The sequence below is a fragment of the Saccostrea cucullata genome, unplaced genomic scaffold (genome assembly GCF_032062105.1).
Source record: "Saccostrea cucullata isolate Sc308-1 unplaced genomic scaffold, CSIRO_AGI_Scuc_v1 ctg5185, whole genome shotgun sequence".
Taxonomy (NCBI): domain Eukaryota; kingdom Metazoa; phylum Mollusca; class Bivalvia; order Ostreida; family Ostreidae; genus Saccostrea; species Saccostrea cuccullata.
The window spans coordinates 1-17,438 of NW_026939967.1; the positions used below are offsets into that span (position 1 = coordinate 1).

The following is a 17,438-nucleotide window of genomic DNA, read 5'->3' on the forward strand; positions in this document are numbered from 1 at the left end:
ATTCGTTTTTTTCATGCAAATTTATTGAAGAAATATAATGTTCGAGAGGAAAGGAACACAGACTCACCAACAACTCTAGCATCTTGTGTTGTTTTGGAATCGAAAGAAACAGAGGACTCAAGTAATGAACATTTGTTACATCTTCTTCCAATGAAGGCAACAGAATCATTCACAGATGTTAAGGTAAACCATTCACTGTCATCAGAACAGCTTGAATCCATTAATGATATCTTACATGGATTTCAGGAAGTTTTAACAGATCTACCTGGTGGAAAGAATGTGATCCAGCGTGAAGTTATCTCACTACCAAAGAACCAATCAGAAACAGACCATATCAGATACCGTATGCAGTCAGAAGTGCAATCCGAGAAGAAATACAGCATATGATTGACATGGATATCATCGAACCATCAGAATCACCATATGCTAGTTCCATTGTCGTGGAAAAGAAGTACGATGGTAGCCAGAGAATATGTGTGGATTTTCGTAACTTGAATAAGGTAACGATTTTTGATCCAGAACCAATGCCAGATCCAGATGAAATCATGACTAAAATTAGTAACAGTCGTTTCTTTTCTTAACTCGATTTATGTAAAGGATATTGGTAGATTCCAATGAGAGAAGAAGACAGAGACTTAACATCATTTTTAACACCAGATGGTTTGTACAGATTTAAAGTAATGTTCTTCGGTATAAAAAATAGCCCAGCTACTTTTAACAGGCTAATGCGGAAAATTCTCATAGGTGTAGAGCATACTGATAGTTTTGTTGATGACATTCTCATTCACACAGAAACTTTTGAAGAACATGTTACAGAACTGAGAAAAGTGCTGGAGAGACTACAGAGAGCGCAATTAACAGCAAAACCCTCAAAATGTGAGCTAGCGCAGACGAGACTTGAGTACTTAGGTCATGTTATTGGAGGAGGAACCTTACAGCCAACCAACAAGAAGTTGAGAACTTTCCAAGAAGCACCAAGGCCAGAGACAAAAAAGCAGGTTAGATCTTTCCTTGGTTTGATTGGCTACTATAGAAAATTTGTGCCAAACTTTTCCACTATTGCTGCTCCTTTAACTGACTTAACCAAGAAAGGTGTTCCTAACAAATTTGACTGGAAAAAAGAACATGATGATTCGTTTAAAAGTTTAAAATCCATTTTGCTCTACAGTCCAATTCTCAGATTAACAGATTTGACAAAGCCATTCATCTTAAGAACCGTTGCATCTAATCTTGGAGTTGGTGCAGTGTTGATGCAGAAGCATGACGAACGTACATTCCCTGTTGCGTACGCAAGCCGGAAGCTGCTAGACAGAGAACAGCGTTATTCAGTGGTGGAAAAGGAGTGCCTCGCAGTCGTATGGGCCATACAGAAATTTCAGTCTTACTTGTATGGTAGAGCGTCTGTTGTGGAGACAGATCATAGACCCCTACTGCATTTACAAAAGACTAAAGCTTCAAACAGCAGATTAATGAGATGGTCTCTTTTTCTACAAGCGTTCAACCTTAGAACTGAAGTGTCTAGAGGTGTAGATAATATTGGAGCTGATTTTCTCAGTCGTGTTGTTCAAGAGTTATATTTTTATTTGTAAATCTGGAGTTAGTGCTAGGGCAGGGCTAAATAGATTATATAGTGAAATGCATTATTTCTTTGAAAATCTTCTTCTTTGTTCCTGGGCATTAAATAAACTAAAAAAAGTACATAGTTATGTTGAATAAGGCTGCCTCTTTCAAAATTGTGAATTTCATGGCCCCAGGGTCAGGGGTTCTTAGGTGCTAGGGCGGGGCTATATAGATTATATAGTGAAAATGCATTATTTCTTTGAAAATCTTCTTAATTGCTCCTGGATATTTAATAATCAAACCAAAACATAGTTATGTTAAATTACACTGTCTCTTTCAAAATTGTGACTTTCATGGCCCCAGGGTTATGGGTTCTAAGGTGCTAGGGCGGGGCTCTTTATTACATGATAAATAATAATCAGAGGAGAATGACAAATATGAATACTTTTATATGATACATGTTGCAAGAGACACGAAACATTTATTTCGGGAATATGTCGTCTAACCTTAAATTGAACAAAACATTGTAATGCCTCAGGGAAGGTTTTTGTCTTCTTTAAAACTTAACACCTTATTCAGTAGAGTCAGTTTTTGTTAAAATATATATTTTGAAAAGACGTATTTATCATTCATTTTATAGGCCTAATTAACGCTGCTTACCATTGATCTATCAGTTAATACTGATAATTCTTTTCTGTATTTTCTTTAGATTTTATTTCAATAACGCGACCTTGACCTTTTCATATTCACAAATCGAAAATATTAATCTTAACGTCTGCCAGGCATGTAAAAAAATGACTTATAATTTTGGAATCACTAAGTTTTTTTTAATAGATTTTATAGAGATGTCTCTGACTATGAAACAAACCCGAACCTGGAAATAAATATGAAATGAACCTGAATCGTATGATTTTTATTATTTTTCAAAAGTGTCATGATCTATTTAAAACCTAGTGTTGAAAATCAATTGTCTCAAAATCGAATTTGTCAAACTCCATTTCTATGTCATCAAAACCAGTGACCAAACTGAGGCTGGCTCTGAGGAGAACTATCCATTGTATGGAAATATACATCACATTTGCAGACGATTGTGTATACAGTTATGTTGGAAATGAAATGAAACAAAAAATAGCAACAAAATGAATATTAGTTTTCATAATTTATTTTATTTTCGACTGACACGATAAAAAGCACCGTCAAAATACGTTTGTTTACATTTAGATGTACTTTTAAAAAGTAGGCCAAATAATGTGTATGTTCATACGCGGGCAGATAACTTTGAGAAAAATCCGGATATCTGTGTTAGGAATAGTGACTGCTTTATGTAGAGATTAAAAGCAGTGGTTTTTATAAGAAATAAAGGAAGAAAACTTTAGTGGATTTAAATATATGAATATGTATGACAGATTTTCGTCTCGCGATTTGAGAAAAAAATCCTTACCATATTTAAGGGGAGACAGGGCACATGTCACATGACAAAAAAGACATATTACGTCATAATCGGTTATGATATACATTTTAAATGTTGTTAAATTCAACAGCTCTTGTGTAATTTGATTCTAAATTCTAAAATTTGTTTTTTTTAAACATTTAATTTTAGAAGTTATTATTGATAAAATTTTTAAAGATCTTGCCATCATTTAGATATTGTGAAATTGCCCAATCCACACATTTGTTTCTCTTTACCCTGCAGTCCGACGTCAGCGACGTCATAGACGTAGTGTTTGTATTCTCAGTGCAGCGAGATCGAGTACTCACACCCGTCATGATCAGTTTTATTTCATAATAAACAGGTCACAGTCAATGTATCGTGATAAAATTCTGAAGCAGATTTTTTTTTAATGTTTTTTTCGTGCTTAGTAGCAGAAGTTCTCTCTATTTAGATAATTTTGAATGTTTATGTTTTTGTATGACGTCAGAATTGATTTCACGCAGTCGGAAAATACAAACGTCAAGCGTTTTTATCGTGCTTACGTCTAATGCAAGGATGTCCTGTGCGATATTGAGGTAAGCTTCACCCTGTGATATTTCTGCAGTAAATAATTACGATGAAGGACTGAAATTCAATTGTAAAATTAGAAATATTTATTGACAGATTTTTTTTTTTCAAATGAGCTTTTTGTCGTTGAAGCTGCCTTGAAAAATGCAGAAATTATCCCACCAAAATACTATATAAAATAAAAAAAAATGCTTCCAGATAGTTTAAACACAAGGAACATTCTGAAATATTTGAGTATATAGTGTTATCTGTCATATTTATCGTTTGCGCGTAAAAAATCGCATTATGGACTCCGTTACGGGCCCGTAAACATGAAGTTTCTAAACTCCATACAAACTCTAAACAGGGCGGTATTTGTGGGGCAATATCTTTAAAATAAGTCAAGAAATCCCATGACAGGACCATTTTAAAATGTTAGGTACATAGTTAATTAGTATTATAAAAGATACGAAAAAAAAATCATAGACAGGAATTTTTTGAGCGAAAGGCCCTGATCCTACTTAAACTTAGGTGTCGCAGTGAAATATAATATAAATGTTTAGATTTGTGAGACATTTCCCTGAATTGCATGATGATTTTGTTCCTATATCTTACATTTTTTTTAACGAAGATGTTATAAATACAGAAATTACACGACGTTCTATATTCTTAATTATTTAAATATATGTACATCTCTTACTTCAAAAATACTTAGAGTTACAGTTTTTGTTTTGAAATGCGTCTGTCGTAACAAATAAGCAATAAAACGATATTTAAAAAATAAAATATAATAATAATAACAATGATAATAAAAATAGAAATAATAATAATAATAATAATAATAATAATAATAAAAATCTTTAGCAACCTTTGTCAAAGTTGATAGTTTTCTTTTCTCGGAAAACTGGGTTATTGTATATGGAGGACGTTTAAATCATCCATTCATAGTAATCCCTTGGTCATTGAAATATAAATCAAAGGGATTATTAAGAGACCATTTGATTGGACACAAATAATCTGATATTTCAGCTGTTTTTTACCACTTGAACAATTCAATGTACATGGTATATTCAAATGTCCTTGCACAAATCAAAGGGGACCCACAAATAATCTATATTTTTTTGTGTGCAAAATATTTTTTTTGTGGAGATTTAACCCCATTCCCAGCAGTCACGCATTTTTACACATAACATTACCATTTCCTATATATTTCTAACACAAAATCACGCATATACCGTTTCCCCGTTATCACGCATTTTCACGCACTTTAAAAGTTCTTTAAACTTCCATTCTGTATTTGCTAGAATTTGATAAAATAAGAAAAGTTTTTTTTTCTATTAAAATTTTACGTCTTAATAGTATTTACGCTAAACCTTTAGAGAAACTTGTACTGTGCTATAAAGTGCTTGCAGGGAAATTTCTATGACGATAACTTTAAGTTGTAAAGAGTTATAGTTATAATTTCATTTTCTTTTAATTATATAATAGAGTCATTCAAAGGGGAAGAGGTGAACAGGGAAATGACCGAGATGTATCTCTCGGATAAAATGACAAGCAAATTAAACCTTATTAAGCTATTGACATTTGAAATTTGATTTCAAATTTTTTCAAATATGTTTACAAATTAGTAAAGACTCTGCATTGCATATTTAATGTCGGTGCACTAACTAATTGGAAGCATTAATGTATTCGTATAATATTAAGAATTTCATTTCCACTTTGAAAATATAGAGAAGATATTACTTTTCCGTAGGATTTTAAATGTGATATACCAACTTTTTATTGCATCTTTATGTTACTTGACATCTTCCCACACCAAGAAATGAACTTTATCATTTAAACTGTATTAATTTGTGTAGTTTCCCCTTATGTATCTATAAATTTATTTGTTAGAGTGTCCGTTTAATCTATGTACAAAGTCTCATTAAGATATACATGTAACATCCGGATCTCACAAAACAACTCTTGTCTACTGAAATTCAGAACAACTCTGGTACTTTATTTTTATTAATTTTTTTTTTGGGGGGGGGACGACTGGCTTAGCTTTTGTACGCATTGTGATAATGAAAACAAGAATAAATGACACACAAATTTCACTTCAAATGCTGCATGACCAAGGATAGTAACTATCTATTTCTTATATTTAGGTCTGTTAGGCTGTTTAATTCGATCACTGATTGTATGTGTAAAAATGGAATATTTAGGTAAAATATTGTTGAAGTTTTTGAGATTTTTTTAACACAATGTAATTATTTATTGTTGTGTTATATTACATGGTTTCAATGGTATAACATTTGGAAAAATTGGGAAATCATGTAATTTTAAATCATATGAAACATGAATCTGACATTTGAGCATTAAATGGCAATGGTTTAATAAAGGTGTTATGCAGAGTAATATTTGGTATTTACAGAGACCTCTCGCTAAAATGGTTTTATTTCAAATAATAAAATGTCTAGGAACTTAATGGAAAACATCAAAAATATTTTGACACCAAGCATTTAAAGTTTTCAATAGCATTGCTCTTTATAAGAGATCGGAATATTTTTGGACATAGTCTGGTTGATTTGTGTACGATCCACAAGGTCCACGTATGGCTAGAACAATGTCCCTCTATGGGTATGGGCTTGCTGTCCTTGTCATGTGGCTGCTTGTTGACAGATGCCATTGTGTGAGTGTATTTTTTAAAACTTTTATCATTGCCATTAGTAATACAGATAGGAATTATAGCAGTTTTCTTTTCTTGAGAAGAGTAAAATCAGATCATATTGGAGGTTCATACACTTAAGTTTGAAAAAATAAGTAATTACATTCCTTTTAATCGTAACATTGTAACATTTTTCACAAAAAGCAGGCCTCTAAAAGTCACTTTCTCACATCGTTTCCGATAAAATAGAGGTGTTTTTTTTTTATAAATAACATTGTTTTTAATATTATCATTTGTGCTTTTGTGCTCTGTTTGTGATCAGTAAGCATTGTGGCTTTTTTTTTTTAAAGTGAGGTTTTTTTTTTATATTACTTATTTACAGACCTCTGATGCAATAAGGGTTTCTGCAGAGCCACAAATTAAGCCGTTATATCTTAATGTATCAGAGTGGAAGGGGGACAACGTTGTTACTATGCATGGTAGATTTCAGTGTCCATCAGATACGACAGCAGAATTTGAAGGGAAAACCATCCGTTTTGATAAAGGTACCTTGATACTTTTCGTTTTCGTTATCTTTTTTTTTTTGCTAAAAAGCAGTGATACAAGATATCATTCACTGTTAAGATATAATTCTATATAATTATTGACTTTTAATGAGTTCTACTCCTGACTATACGGACCTGGTCAGGTATTAATTGACCGAGGCCGAAGGCCGAGGTTAACCAATGCCTGACCAGTCCATAATCGTTTTCTAAGTTATCAGACACTTTAGTCATTGTATCCATCAAATAAACTCTTATAATATTATGAGTATTGGAACAACACATTTTATTTATATATTAATATTCAGTACAATTTTCAATATGAATTCAATTAGAAATCCAACACGTTCTAATCTCTATAACACACGCAAAACCTTGTCACCGCATGCTAGAATACACAGTACTTAATGTTACTATATGATTTTCTATAATCTAAGAGCACCAAAATGTACAATGTTTTGACTCAATTGATCAAGAACTTTAATTCCGTTAAATTAAAGCAAAATGTTAAAAATTTGCGCTTAATTTGTATCTTTCACTTTTTTCCCTCACAATGTTTGTTTGCGTTATTCATGTTATTTTACTTTGCAACGTCATTTAACGTAATGTAAATAAAACCTTTGCATTCATATTTTTAGATGTCTTCGGTTCTACATGTATAAAACACATGGCCGTTCCGACAAATTATCATACTGCGCTAACACTCCGTATTCATTTTGTCGGCACGGTCTGTAACAGCTTAATGTAACAACTAGGTGAAAATGGAAAACAGTATTATCAAAGAACAAATGCGCAACCATAAACTATTAAAATAGTTTAATAATCGACTCAGGATTGGCGTCTTCAATCTTTATCTTCACAAAAACTCATATTGTTAAACACGCAATTTGATAAGTCTTTAAGCAAATCTATCCTTTTAATACGAATAAATCATTCGGTTTTTCATTTGAAGTGTGCGATATCTGAGGTAAATTTCAAGAAAGGGCGTCTAGACCAATCAGAAATCAATAACATTCCTAATTATTTGATATACCTTAATGATACACTGTCTTTATAACATATTTTTTAGTGATACACTGTTTAATTTATATTTTCTTTAGTTATACACCGTTTATGTTGTATTTTCTTTGGTGATACATGTACATTGTTTTCCCCCAAATTTTCTTTGGTGAAACACTGTTTATATCACATTTTCCCTAGTGATACCCTGTTTATATTATTCTGTTTAATATATGTTTTTCTTTGGCAGTATACCAATTTAACATGTTGATAATAATGATAAACATTTGTTTCTCAAAATATAGGACTAATCTTTATCAATGATTTAACGGAAATTTAACGAACTTCAAATCTCCTAAATTTAAAAAAAATGACAAAGTAAAATGAATGCCGCTTTAAAGTGATTTCATTTTTATTACAAATCTCTCATTTTTTGTTCATATGAATTTTGTTTTAGCTACTTCAATTCATTGATTAAATCGTATACATCAGAGATAGAAAAGTAATATATATTTTAATTTATAGTTAAAAAAGAGGTTTTTCATATTATTATTTTTTTTTTTACATTTTAAGGTCACCTTAGTAAATTGCTGTCTTCGTCCTTCGCAATGTAACATGTGCTGTGCTTTATGTGCTCACATTCAAACATTTTTGCAGCTTCTTCTCTGCAATGCTCAAGCAATTTTAACCATTCTTGGCATAAAAATCTGTATAATATTATGAACAAAAATTGGAACAAACATTTTATTTATATATTAATAAACTAGTAAAATTTTCAATATCTATTAAATCTGAAATCCAAGTCAAACTGTAGGCCTGATAAACAAAGTGTCATTCAAAATTGTGAAAACCCTGGTCCCAAGGTTAGAGGTCCTGGTTCTAAGGTGGATCTGCAAAAATAATAAAATGCATTGATTTTTGAAACATCTCTTTTCTATAATCCCCTTTTTATAAACAGGCTAAATGTACAAATAGTTTTGAGCTCAATTGATCAAGTTTTAATTCGAAAAATTCAAAATTCGAAATTGTTAAAAATTTGAGATTCAAATTTGTATCTTTCAAAACTTTTTTCAACATTTGATTGTTTCCCTTTATTATGTTTTTACTATTGAAATAGTTCAATATAATTATATCAAATGGGTCATTTGATTAAATTACAATGCAAGAAAAAGTGTTATATATATTAGGGGAAATTTCGATAATTAATGGATTAAAGAAAAAATATTTTTATTTATATTATAGATTCTTGAATATGTAAATATTTCATATATGCAGTATATATATTTTTGAATTGTCTACGTAAACTTAATTTTTATGCATTTCCTGTGTTAGGAAAACACAGGTACTTGACAAATTACTACCCCCCCCCCATACTGCGCTCACTCGATATTCAATTTTATTGGACGGTTTTTTTCACAAGTTTTATTTATTAAACTTATTCATCATGTAAAATAACAAAAAATTGTAAAATCAAATAACACACCCCCCCCCCCCAAATACCCACTATACATTAAAAGAAGGATATGCCAAGTCTGTTTAATTGTACCCCCACTGGTGTTAAATGCATTTATTTTGTTTTAACTTTATATGTCTTCACACTGTCTCTACATATTTAAACACGCAATTTGATTGGTTGAAAGGCCCCCTTTAAGCAAATCTATAGTTGTTGCAAGAGGGAGAAGGCCCCGGAAAATCATTCTAGAGGTTTTTAGGGTAAAAGTGTGGATATCTGACATTTAAATTTCAAGAAAGGGCGTTTTATGCTAATCAGAAATCAATAACATTCCTAATTATTTGATATACCATGCTAATGATACACTGTCTTTATAACATATTCTTGTAAAGTGTAATACACTGTTTTTTTTTATATTTTTTTTAGTGATACACTGTTTAATTTATATTTTCTTTGGTAATATAACAGAGAAATACATTGTTTTCAACATCAACAAATTTTTTTTTGAAACACTGTTTATATCACATTTTCCCGCAAACCAATTAATGTTCCTTTTATATATTATTCTGTTTAAAATATCTTATATTTATCTTTTAATATATATCCTCGTGATATTAAAATTGTAACATGTGCATGATATATAATGCATGATAAACATTTGTTGCTCAACAATATGGGCCTGTAATTTCTTTAAAAGTTTAAAACTAAAATTGAATTAATCTACAACTAGATATGCAGTGTAGTTTAATTTAATAAAAATCAAATATGTTGGTATCCTTCTCTCTCTTAGAGGAAATTTAAAAAAAATGCCACTTCAAAGCGGTAAAATGAATGCCACTTGTAAAACGTGCATTTCATTTTTATTACAAATCTCTAATATTTTTTGTAAGTCTTTTAATGAATTTTGTTTAACCATATTTTTCAAAATGTTTATATGTGTACATATGTACACGTCATTTTAAAATAAACACGTACAATAAAGTAATATATATTAAAATTGTTAAAAAAAGGTTTTTCATATTATTTACGCCCAACACATTCTTAATTTTTTTTACATTTTAATTTCTTTAGTAAATTGATGAATTATTTACCTCATTCTTCTTAAGAATTTTTAATTTTATGTTTATTGTGCGTTGTTCTTTATGTGTCTTTTTAATATACATGTTAAATATTTTTTATTTAAATTGTTTTCTCCGCAATGCGCACAGCGAATTCGAACTTTCATATCATATAACCGACTATCCTGTGAGCCGGAATTTGTCATCAATACAAAAATATAATTATATACTCCTAATATATGTAATCAAATCTATAATATAAATTGAAATATTCATTGGGCCCAAAACAAAAATCCATTAATTATTTAAATTTCCCTCTAATATATATAACACTTTTTCTTGCATTGTAAAATCAAATGTGATATAATTAATTGAATTATTTCTTGATAGTAAAAACATAATAAAGGGAAATAATCAAAGAGGTCCTGGTTCTAAGGTGGATCTGCAAAAATTATAAAATGCATTGATTTTTGAAACATCTCTTTATCTGTCCCTTCCCCTTTTTGTAAACAGGCTAAATGCAACAAATAGTTATGAAAGATGGATTCTCTTCTAAAATTGTAAAAAAAAAAAAAAAAAAAAAACATGGTCTCTGGGTCATGGGGTTCTTATGTAAAGGTGCGGCTATTTCAATTATATAGTTGAAATGCATTAAATCTTTGAAAATCTTCTCTGCTTCTTGGTACTAATATCAACAAACCATTTGCAGAAATCTCAGTAATGAGCATGAACTCCTCTTTCAAAATTGTGAATTTCATAGCTCCTGGATGAGAGGTTCTTGTGTTAAGACAAGCTATATGCATGTAAAGTATATAGTGAAAAAACACCAATTCTCTGAAAATCTTCGTTTCTGTTCCTGAGTATTATATTGTAATAAGATGAACTACCTATATGATAATTGATCAAAAAGGCTACATCTCTCAGAATTGTGAATTTCAAGACCTGTCAGGTCTGTGTAAGGGAGTATCATAAAGAGGAGACCTCATTATATTCTGAAAATGTAGTACTGCTTTGAAATCTGCTCTCTGGTATATGATTTATTGATTGTATATTGTTTAACGTCCCTCTTGAGAATTTTTCACTCATATGGAGACGTCACCGTATGCCGGTGAAGGGCTTCAAATTTAGACCTATACTCGGCACTCAGGGCCATTGAGCAGTGAGGGTTCTTTATCGTGCCAGCGCCCACCGTGACACGGGATCCACGTTTTTAAGGTCATATTCGAAAGACCCGTTACTTTCACTTCTGATGCCGAGCGCTTGGCGAAGGAACAGTCGCTACCTATTTTTATGTCTTAGGTTTGACGCAGCGCCGGGAACGAGAATTGAACCCGGGCCTCCCGATCACGAAGCGAACGCTCTACCACTAGGTTACCGTGAACGGTGCTCTCTGGTATAAATCAAACATTAAGGATTAACAAAGACGGTTCCAAAATTTGAAAAAGGGTCAGAGGTTGCTTTGAAGTGGGGGTTCTACAGATCATTGGTGGTTTATAAATACTTTTCAGTTGAAATGTATTTCTTTTGTTTCCTCAAATATGACTGTGGGCATTAAGAAGCCAGATCTAAGCATTCTAAGTGTATAGTAATGATGAGCAAAGAGCCCTTATCAAAATCATGAATACCATGGCCTCTGATGTAAAACACGAACCAAATTCATTAAATTGGAAATTTTATACATAATGCTCAGGTGACCTCTAAAGCCCATACCTCTGTTTTTTTTTTTTTGTTTTGTGTTTTTTTTTTTTGGTTTGTTTTGTTTTTGTTTTTTTTTTTTTTTAAATTTTAGTTTTGGACTCAAACGATGGTTCATCAAACTTCGAAATGGTTCTGTTTGACGACTGATGGGGCTGGTTGCCCCGTCTTACGTTGAAGTCAAAATCTGCTTTAGAAGAAATGGACATTTATTTGAGTGATGTAGTAGACGACTCTGTACAGACAAGTTTCTTGGGAAGAAACTGTTTAGTTGGAATCAACAGGTCATCCGAAAAGCAATCTATAACCTACACATCCGTCATACAGAGCTGTAACAGTGCTTCGATTATCGAGAAGTTCAACATCGGACTGAATAAGTCTGGAGAGATTATAAGGCTCGATTCAGATGTATACTGCTATGGATCAAATGAAAAATATGAAAAGTATTTCAAGTCGACGTGTTCTATGTATGTATCCGACGATCCGTTGTACATTACATTTTACGAAGATAACATGGCTGCTGACAACATTGAGCTGTACTATCTCACGTACCACTTCGAACCCATTGGGCCTTGTAGCCACAACTGTATTGCGGATATCAAAAGATGGTTTTTCTCAGTCGTTTAATTTCAAAAGATATCAATTACTGAAATAATCACATATTCTTAGGGGTCATTTTTCATGTTTTTTTTTTCTTAAAGCACATACTTTTGATTTTGGGGTTGATCTCACTAATGATAATTTCTTCGTGTAATGTATATTCTATTTTGCATTTCTTGGTGGGTATGCATTCGGACATCTTTTAACTTGAAAGCAACAAAAATGTAACCCCGAAGAAAATAAAAAAAATGTTATAGTTAAAACACAATCCAAAACAAAAAGGGAAAATCAAAAATTTCACAAGGTTTAAAAAGTCATTTTGTCTTAAAATCCTTATATGTGTCTCCACAAGTTCCTTTTTTGAAATTTTTTTTTAAGTATTTGAGGGTCTTTCTACACTTCAGATGCATTTGTTATGACCAGAGATTTGAGGAAGGGGTTACACTTCTGGTGCATTTGTTATCACCAAAAAAACGTTCCTCTCTCTCTCTCTCTCTCTCTCTCTCTCTCTCTCTCTCTCTCTCTCTCTCTCTCTCTCTCTCTCTCTCTCTCTCTCTGAGTTTGTGAATGAGACGGTTAAATCAGGTGTAAACTTCAGATGCATTTGTTATGACCAGGCATTTGAAAACCTCTAGAACTTCAATGCATTTGTTATGAAAAAAAACATCCTCTCTCTAAACTAAGGAATTTATTATCACCAGACATTTGAGTTTCCTCTCTTACATGTGCACATACAGCGTGTATTTTTAAATGCTTTAAGAATTTAACACAGCGATGGGATCTGATCTCAAGTTTATTCTGAAGACATCTCATGAATGGTCAAGCATCAGGCATTTGAAAATTCCTGCTGGAATTTAATTATTACTGTAGGCATCTCAAGGATTGTCAAATATCAGGCATTTAAAAATTCCTGCACACATGGTTGTACATGAATTGTCAAACATTTTAGGCATTTCAGGACATTTCACTAAAATTTAACATTGTTCACACAGGACTTAAATGGAAACGTTTCTCTCTCAGATTTGTATAAAACGTTGATACCTTATTCATATTAAATGGCATTTGACTAACGTTCCTCTCACAAATGGTTGTATTTCTGTTGATTACTTATATAAAACACGATGTAATAAGCGTGTGCCTTGTAATGAATATCTGTTGATACATTGCAAAGCCCACTTAAATAACCTTAAAGGAACGTTCCTCTCTAACATTATCATGTGTTTTGTGATATTATATTAGTTTTTATCCTACATGAAGAATTTGGGAAACATTTCTCTCTTTTATATGAAATGCAGTACATATTCAAAGAAACATTTTTTATCTGTACACACTCTACAAAATATATATGAAAAATCATTTTGTCATTTCAAAAAGTACTTTTTGAATTAAGGCTTTCTTAAAGCATAATATAAACTAGGTACAGGAACAAACAAATTTTTCACTTCGGAACAAGCATGTGCAATGTGCAGTGTTCATGTATCAACTCAAAGGGCTTTTTCAGCGAACGGCAGTGTGATCACATATTACAATGTCTTGGTTAACAGGTTAATACCCACAGTATTTTTCCTTTCTACCACGAAATTAAACCAAAGTAGTGATGAAGGCCAACCATGTTTCTTTCTCGGTTGCATCTTTCCCTCATAATAGAGACGATTCCAATTCCTTGGTCTCCAAAGGTTCATAGCATTTTTTCATCACTCACAGTAAAACAGCCTCAACAAGTTTCTTGGGTGTCATCTTCTGTAGGAAAAATCTCACATTCAGTACAGCGGCATGTTGTATTATCAAAGATGTGATTCAGGCAAAGCTAGAATAATCGAAACAAAGTGTACATAATAACAAGTTTTGATGTCTCATCTAAAAATTAAATAGACTGAAAAAATCGATATAAAAAAAATTGCAAAACTTAAATTAAAATTTTAAACTTTAAATTGTCCATGAATTATGAAAGCATTTCCATACTGTATTAAGAATATTGCAAAATTGACACATTCTATCTTTCTCATACTATTTTAATGAAATACTGTAAATGTTTCATATTTAGAGTGTACTATATTTGGTGGAAGTTGATATTCTAATAAGTTAATAAGTTAGGTATGATTTAGCGCATTTTAATGGTTTATGTTTAAGACATTTAGTGTTGTACTTAAATTAGCGGATGTTTCTTTCTGCCAAAAAGCTAAAAAGAATACACCGCCAAATGTTACACGTTTACAGTAATAACTCTGATTTGCAAATTATGTCTGAGAAAAATCATTATTCTTTATATCTTGCATGTAACACTAATTTAAAAACTAAGTGACAACTGGAAATGTAAATTATAATAATATATAAGTCTTAAGCCCCATACTCCTCCAATGACATTTTATATACATGTATGATAATATAAGTCATCAAATTTTTAAAAGTTTAATTTATTTCTCTTTTTCCATAGTGCATGCAGGTGTCATATAATATTTCATGGGTTTTATTAATGTATTCTTTTATTTACACGAACCTATTTTCATTCTGAATCTCAATTTGTATTATATTGTAGTACTATTGTGTATTTCTTAAAACATGTAAAACTGAAGAATTGATTCTATAATAGGGATTTGTCTAGTAACCCTAATTCCTGCATCGTTCTCTACTTTAAAGATAAAGACTTTGAGACCTTGATGTCTTCCTTGCCCCAGCTCACATTGTAATTGTTATTAATCACTGCCAATCATATATGCTCATGGAACACTGTATAGGCTGATCAGCTCTGGCAAAACTTCCCCTGTGACTTCATGGACAGTAAAGATCAGGGCTGATGCTATGATGACTTGATCGTGTTATAGATAAACATGTCATATTCTGCAGTCAGAAGATTGAAGCAATTTACATTGTAGCACAAATCAAACAGTGAGAGAATTAAGTTCTTGCTTGCTTTAAATTTTACTCCTTAAAATTTGGATAGTTTCAATATAGCTATAAAACAAAAAATGTAATGAAATTTATATAGCTGTAAAACTTTACTAATTATTCTGAATAACAAATCTCCGCTAAAATCTGGTTTGTACATATTAAATGCAAAGAAACATTCCACAGAATTATTTTGTAAAAAAAAAAAATAAATAATAATAATGTGAAAACAACATCTCCTGCACTTAATTGTCAGATCTTAATTAAGGAAGCAGGAATAAGAATCCATATTTCCAAAAAAAGTCCTCAAAAAATGTTTTATTGATTTAGAATATTTTATTAAATTATTAGCACATGTATTAAAAGAAATGTTGTTGGTAATACAGTTATACAATTGTTTGTTTTATTGATTGGCTATTGCTAACATCCTTCCCCCTTTCAAAGTTAGATACTTTGATAATGAAGCCAATCATTTAATTGTTAATTTCAACATGCAATCTGAATTTCACAGATTTCCTATATCCTGTTGGGATGTTCAACTGTTACACAGCTGCAGCAAGGTCACCAGCAGTATTGTTATCTGTAAAACTAGAGGTCAATTTATATAACCCCGGTCTTATCTGCTTTCATTATTATCGGCCGCAGCAGCGGCCGATCTATTTGTGGTTGTGTTAAAGTGCACATGGGGAAATGAGACGTTCTTTTTCATTAGTTCAGTAAAATAATTCTTTGATTGATAAAAAGTAAAAATCATGAGTGAAATTTTTTTAAAAAAAACTTGCTTTAAAATAAGCATTAATTGTTGTTATTATATTTCAATTTCATTATCATTTCTCGTCAGATAATTGATAATTTATGATTATAAAAAAAGAGTGTACAATAGATACTCCCCGGTCTGGGAGTGTGTAAAATATGAAAGGAAATCGCCATGATTTTCCGGAAAATGTTGAAGTCATAAAAGTGCATGGTGTTCAACTCAGTAAAAATATTGTTTTAAATATGCTCTAAAGCTGCAAATGATGCAAAGATATTTTCCCTACATTTTGCACCGCGGCATGCAGCAGAGCCTACTGTTGATAAGCCATGGGCATTATCACGTGACAAAGATCCAGGGTATCAGTACGTGGTTTATTGTGAGAGTTTTCAATAAATTCTCATCATTCATCATTGACTTATTTTTTTTACGTCGATGAATCTATTTATGAGCAAATGCGGTAAAATGTCTATATATAATTTTTTTTTTAAATATACTTTGCTTTTAAGATAGCCTGGAAAAAAAAAAGATTCAACCATTTCTCCTTTGAATATCTTGACGTGCTTTCCTTGCATGTGAAAGAATTTTTTTACTGCTAAATAGCCAAATATGATTTGCATCAATTTAACTTGTGTGAAAATTTGTGTGTTCTTAACTCTTTGAAATTACATTCACCAACACTGGAACACTTGTTAAGGTGTGTGGTGTACATATCAGGCATGTGTTATAAAAATGAACCTTTCTAATGAAACTGAATAGTGCATTTTTTCTCCGCTTTAACCTAATAAATAAATAATAACAAAATTACGGTTATATGCATAAAATGATGGAAGTATCAACTAGTGAAACCGTTACTCGTATTTTTAGTAATACTATTTTTCTTTTATCAGGGACCAGACACTGAGTACACAAGACATGATCTCCAGACAATACATATAAAATGTTTAACTAATATACAATTTTTTAAGATCTGAATTATAAATACTTATTTATAATTAAGTAATACATATACTTAAGTTATTGTTAAAGTATTAAACTAATCCTTAACAATAGGTGTATGTAGGAATATAAACAAGATGTCCCCTTTGGATTTTTTTTTAAATAAAATATATTTTTCAGTGGGATAGTGATGATTGACAACTAAAAGAAACTTCATATTCACTCTATTTTGGACTGCATTCCACTTTGATTTTAAAAATCTGTTAAAACATTTAATGAAATACATAAAATGTGAGTTTGTATTTAATTTTTATTATTTTTTTTTAG

The 17,438-nt window shown here is 31.3% G+C and overlaps 1 protein-coding gene across 4 annotated transcripts in view; it reads left to right on the top strand.

Moving 5' to 3' along the window:
* Positions 1-6,086: 6,086 nt before the first annotated feature.
* Positions 6,087-17,438, top strand: part of LOC134254362 (uncharacterized) — a 76,465-nt gene continuing 65,113 nt past the window's right edge. The window contains exons 1-3 of one of the 4 annotated variants that reach the window (XR_009989304.1): positions 6,087-6,209; positions 6,568-6,730; positions 12,027-12,788. Coding sequence is in view for 3 of the 4 variants with exons in the window: in XM_062736888.1 (XP_062592872.1) it covers positions 6,132-6,215; positions 6,568-6,730 (247 nt within the window). In the remaining variant the exon portion in view is untranslated. Of the gene's footprint in view, positions 6,216-6,567; positions 6,731-12,026; positions 12,789-17,438 lie in introns of all 4 variants that reach the window. The other 3 variants (XM_062736888.1, XM_062736890.1, XM_062736889.1) reach the window with 3 other exon arrangements.